The following is a 6,017-nucleotide window of genomic DNA, read 5'->3' on the forward strand; positions in this document are numbered from 1 at the left end:
CCGCACTCACGAAAGACGTCGTGCACTTCCTGCAACTCGCATTAACCGTCCAACGATCCACACCGATGTTAGTAGTGGGGGGCTTTAATGTTGACATAAAGACAAACAGCAATTTCCTAACACTTATGCGGGAGAACATCCCGTTCCTCTCGCTCGTAACGCGTCCCACGGCTGTGACAACCTCGCGAGGCACTTGTATAGATCTCGTCTTTGAGAATCAAGCATTGGTGTACCAAGTCGAACATATATCAGTCTATTTCTCCGACCACAAAGCTTCCTTCATGACTGTCAAGAACTGTTAGTGGAGTCTTTGTTAAAGGAATACGTGTGAAAAAAAAAAATCTGTGATAGCGCATACATGTGTTGCTCGATTTCTTTGCCTCAATCTATCGAAAAGGTGAAACAGCTTATTTGCTGCGCTCAAATTTCGCATTAGGAAGTAACGTAATCGTCGGTAATTTTTTTCTTTTGTGTGCATGCATACTGAGTGTTTTTTATATACATATAAATAACAAGAGGGCATAGGATGTTTTGTTACCGTAATTGTGCATAATGAGTATTTCTTTCTTTGATGTTGCACATCAACTGCCATGCTATATGCCTTGTAAAGGGGGCCCGAGTCCCCGTCAAGTGAACAGAGTTTCATTTTTTGTTCTGGCCTCCTCCATTTATTTTTGTATATCTCAAGAGAAATGGGATAAAATTGAATTGAATTGAACTAACGTCGCATAGGAGTGTTTAGTCAAATACAAGACACCCCTTTGATGGAAAGGGAGGGGCAGCTGATCGTATAGATTGATCTCGTGACGTCGTGCTCAGCGGTAAAACACCATAGGGATTCAGCTACGGAGGCGAGCAAAGTTAGCTGCCCATCACAATGAATATCGATTCTAACCTGGCTTCGTCTTACCTTATTATATAAGCTTCTTGTACGTCTATCTTTGTGCCAGCTTATCATCTCTGTTCAACAAGAGGCCATATGTCTGCGCGTATTTTAGGCGAAACTTGATTCGTTACCACAACACAGCTGTCTTGTGTATACGGATAAAGTAAGAACTGGCAACAACGGTAACAAATTGGGCGTGTCAATAAATCGCAATGTTTAAATATTTGCCACACAAGGACGGCGAAAGCAAATAACGTGCACATACACGACACCACTTCTAACTGCTTATTCTGTGAACACGCGACCACTTTCTATGGCGAAAAGGCAAAAACACAATCATTCACAATCACTGTCGCGCGGGCATCTCTAACAGCGTTTTCTTTTACAATATGAACACCGCCAAATTATGCGAGGCTGGTGTAAAGGAGCATATTCATGAAATAGTTACCACCAACCACACGACCGATATATGGGAGTGATCTCACGTGAACGTTGCTGCGCTTTAAGTTTTCGAGTTATTTACCCACGCGCACTCTCGGTCAGGTGACCTAATCTGGCCATGCGGTGGTCTCGAATTCGATTCATGCACCAAGGACTAATTTATGTTCCTTCAATTCCTACGCACTCGTTTCGAGGTACCTGTATCGTCTTCCATGGAAGCATTACGTGATCTGAAGACTTCCTTTTGGCCGAGGTCTATAAAGTAAGTTATTGTGTTAATGTGTTTACGTGTACAATGCTGCGTTACAAGGCGGCTCCTCTGCTTCGACGTGTGTTTAAAATCAAAAGAATAAAAAAAACACTTAACGAAGAAAGACGTTGCAGTGGCTGCCAAAATTTGTTTACAGGCATTCCCATGATGTTTTCAACATGATTTTATAGACGTGGCCACGGCCTAAAAACTCGCAAGCTGCAAGCATTGCGCCAAAATGCGATCTTGACTTAACATATTGCGTCAGCACTTCGCCCACTGTGTTCACGGAAAGGAAAGACACCGCTCTTCGTGACTTAACCGGGAGCAAACGTTGTAATTTTCTGAATTTACGCGCAGGTGAGATGTTGGAACGCGAGGTACGGGTGCGACTTCACCGGCCCACTGCGAGGTCTGCTGGATCACTTCGAGCAGGACTGCTCTTTCCACGCGGTCACTTGCCCGCGCTGTCAGAGCACGCAACTGCGCTCGAAGCTGGCGGACCATTACCGTGGCGGATGCTTGGCGCCTCCCACCTCCACCACCAGGTGGAGCCACCAACTTGCAAGCGACAGCGCTCCTGGCGGCGGACGACACGCTGTGCCACATGCTCCCATACAAGATACTCTTGCGGGTATGCTACAGTTCTGATTTCTCGGAGCGAAAGGATGCTACTGGCGACGTGGACTGCGAAACAGACGCATCGTATTACTGTAGGGGCCTTGTATTATTGGTAACGCACCATAGCCTTCGAACACTTGATAATTGTTTTAGAAATATGTTGTCCCGTTCCCCGTCTGTTCTTTATAGGCTATAAGCTCTGTCGTCATTAGAAGCAGGACTTTAAAAGCAACTAATAATACATTGTGTTCAGCGTGTTTAAGAAAAAAACATTCATCCATGCATAGGTCTTACTAAGCAATAGAACACCCTAATAAAACTTATGGATATCAGTAACTGTTGAGACTTTGTTCTAGAGTCGCAGTTAGTGATATACTTTTTTTTATCAACTGGATCTAAAAAGAGCTTGGTGCCTCGACGTGGCACTGGTTACTCCACTTAGCTCACATGATCGTTATGCTCATAACGGTCATAACACAAACCGAGAGTGGAAAAACATGCGCAGGGACATCACTTCTGATGTTCGCGTACGAAAGCAGTGAATGCTTGCGTATTTTGAATGTGAACAAAGTAAGCATATTCTTGGAGCAAGTTTCTTTAGAGTGCCGCATTCCAAGCACAGCACTTGAGTCCGCGTCGTACACAAGAGACAGGGAAAAAAACGTAAATAGAAGGAAGCGCGTAAAAGAAAATATTGTTGTCCTTGTTGAAGAGGGAAAATACAAGCAGGAAGGAAGAGACGAAAGAAACCGTCGTCTTATTCAGTGATTTCTTATGTATCCCTGTGTCATTCTAAAATTGTAGTATTGAATTTTTTTTCTTATGGTCATTGGTCGAAATATTCTAATGAAATGGGTCTTTTATCTAAAGCACGAAGCTTGACAGAAAGCCTCTTACGTCATATTTTTGCCATGTAAAGAAAGATGGCTCCGAGTCTTCTTCAAGGAAATACGTAGCGCTGTCAGTTTTTCGCGTTTTATACACGAAGCTCAGTATAAGCGATGCCTGGCCGATGTCTATGAATTGTTGTTTTAACAGCGTGGCATGTTTTATTCGCTATGTTGAATTGCATGCTGGCGTACATGGCATATAACCGGGAGTCTTCCGCAGCGTTTACGAAGCAAAGGCCGGATTCAAAAAACTGTTCGTTCGTAAGGTCTGCTTTCCATTAGCCGGCCGCGTTCGCTAGTAACATGTCCGGCATCAGGACTGGCTAGAATTCGCTCGTTAGTTTTGGAGCCTTTTGCGAATACTGGCCCAAGTTTTCCCGAACGACTGACCGCAATATATGTTTAAGCATGTCACTCGACAATAGAGGTAGTAGTGACAGTGCGCCAGTGTGATGAGCCACGCGTGCCATGTCATTAGCAACGACGTTCTCTGTAATTTCTTCCAAATTGCTTTCGTCGAGTTTTAATCCTTAAGATGGTAACCAAGTGTCGAACCTCTTCACTTAACACTTACATCTTAACCTATTAAGCTTACTCTCTTGACATTTGACCTTTTATTGGAACCCCTTTACTTAACATTTCAGGCTTTCTTTTCCTGCGCCACTGTTCCTACTGCGAAAATCTACGTATATTTTCGAGTTGTTTAATGATATTTTTTTTTGCATTTCTGGGCCCATATTCACGAAAAGCACTTATGCTAGAATTATTCGTAAGGGGAAGTTCCAGCACTCCAGTCATAAGCCAAGGCAACCGGCCAACGGGAAAGAGCGCTTAGATGGAAATGCTTTGTTAATTCAGCCCCTGATATACAAGTTCGTTAGGCCTTTGCGGAACTCCAAGTTTATTTTCTGAGCCAATTCCTATTCCTAAATTCGCTAAAGAAGTGCTCCGCCACAAATTTAGAAGGAGCCCGTACTGTTTTCCTGACTAGTCACAAAAAATAGTGGCGCGCACTCGCTGAGGCCATGCAAGAGCAGCGGACATGCCTAGAGCCCTACCATGCATGCGATGTAGAGAAGTAAAAGAGGCAGCTGGCAGCGGCCAAGTGGATTGTGTTGGAGCGGTGCTTGCGCTAGGTGGGAGAGGGTACTCCGAAGTTGAAAAAAAGTCGGCAGCCAATCGGGGCGCGATTCTTGAGCTTGACGACACGACAGCTGGCGGCGGCCGTCCTAGCATTTCCTGGGGGTATATAGGCCGTAGGCATAGCTTGAAGCGAGCTTTGGAATTATAACCGTGGAATAATACAGTGCAGTAGATGCTTGGTAAACAATGAAATATGTTTTCAACTGCCTGCCATCTAGGCGTCCAATGACCCCCCCACCCCTCCCTTGATGAAAGTTCACGCGTAAACATTAGAGCTGCGTCCGTCGTCCTTCACGCAGCGTTCGAGTCTAAGATGAACGAGCTACTGGAACACACGCGAGCACTGGGCACCCGTACGTCGCTTCTTCAGGCTGACATGAGCAACGCCAGGGAGGTTCTGGCGAGGCTGATCCCCGAAGCTGCGACCGGAGAAGGCGTCGGCCTGTTGCGTGGCAGTTCTTCCGTCGATGCCTCGGCAGCTCGGGCGAATCGAGTAACGGCCTCCGGACGCGAAGCCGCCTCTGCTACGAGTGCGAGGCGTCGACCGTTGTCCTGTTTCTCCATGGTTCGCAAACGTAAGTGCACCTTGAGCGTCGCGTTTAGAAAGGGCGACGCCGTAGACTCCGCCGATGCCGCTCTCTCGTCGCCGCTGGACCCGGAGGTGTGGACGACCCGATGCGAGACTCCAGACGGCACGTGCAACGCCAAGCTGGTCCTGATGGAGGAGAACTCCGCCCTGAGCGTCTACGGGGCGGCGGACCAGTGCGTGGACATGCTGAACCCGTGGGTCCTGCGGTCGGCGTCACTGGCGAGGCCGCGCAAGCTGTTCCCGCTGGGAGGTCGTCAGCTGCTGACACCCACGTGGGTGGTGTCGCGACAGAGCCGGGCCTCTTTGCTCGACGAAGGATTCGACAGGTTCCGGTCGTACCCGTTCGAGGAACTGTGCGGGCGTGGGTTCTTTTCCGACAGGGACGAGGAGGTGGTGGTCCTGACCGTCAAGTTGGTGCGCAAGTTTGACATGTTTTAAGGCGACACCTGAAGAAGTTGAGCAGTGTGCCGTGGAATTTCACTTTGCCTCTGTCCATTTAAGCTCAGTCATCAAGCTTTTTTGTTTGTTTGTTTCCTAGTATGAAAAAACTGGCGTTGTCGTGTGTTGTATGCATTGTAATCCCGGGTTGCTGAGGCTGTGGATTGGCATCTTTCTCGGAGAACTAAGACATCGCGAAGAAGCATCTGGCTGACAGCGTTGTTTCCTTTACAATGTTTTGTTTTTTATTAAGACAGTCGGAGAAAATCAAGTACTTTTCTTTGATATTGCTGCGTAGTAATATTATCTAAAGAACTTTTTTAATAAACACTGTGTACTCGTGCGGCTTTGTAGACATTTATTCTTTTTATCATATACCTCATACTGACACTTGTACGTAGCGATTTGCATATAAATGGGGACTTGGAATCAATTATGCCTTTTGGTAATGTTGTAATTTAACGATTACATTGCTTATTCGGTAACACTGAGTGTAATTCAGTCACTTTTTTTCTGTAACCAATTACATGTAACAAGTTACATTTGTGACCATAGGCATTATTCCCGGGAGAAGAGGGCAGGGGGGAGGGGGGGCACTTGCCTTCCTCACCTTTTGACAGTGTGAGGTCTGAGGGCAAAGTATCCTACTTGTCCTCCCCGCCCCCCAGTTTTTTTTTTCTGTACGCGAGAACATGTAACAAGTTACATTTGTGACGATAGGCGTACTTACAGGGGGAGGGCAGGAGGAGGTGGCACTTG

At 46.6% G+C, this 6,017-nt stretch overlaps 1 protein-coding gene across 2 annotated transcripts in view; it reads left to right on the plus strand.

Moving 5' to 3' along the window:
• LOC139061156 (uncharacterized) overlaps positions 1-5,601 on the plus strand; it is a 98,198-nt gene extending 92,597 nt beyond the window's left edge. For both annotated transcript variants that reach the window (XM_070540784.1, XM_070540783.1), the window contains exons 3-4: positions 1,938-2,211; positions 4,531-5,601. In XM_070540784.1, the coding sequence (XP_070396885.1) occupies positions 1,938-2,211; positions 4,531-5,258 (1,002 nt within the window). In that variant the 3' untranslated portion in view covers positions 5,259-5,601. The remainder of the gene's footprint in view (positions 1-1,937; positions 2,212-4,530) is intronic.
• Positions 5,602-6,017: the final 416 nt, after the last annotated feature.

Source organism: Dermacentor albipictus, chromosome 6, assembly GCF_038994185.2.
Source record: "Dermacentor albipictus isolate Rhodes 1998 colony chromosome 6, USDA_Dalb.pri_finalv2, whole genome shotgun sequence".
In the NCBI taxonomy this organism is placed as follows: domain Eukaryota; kingdom Metazoa; phylum Arthropoda; class Arachnida; order Ixodida; family Ixodidae; genus Dermacentor; species Dermacentor albipictus.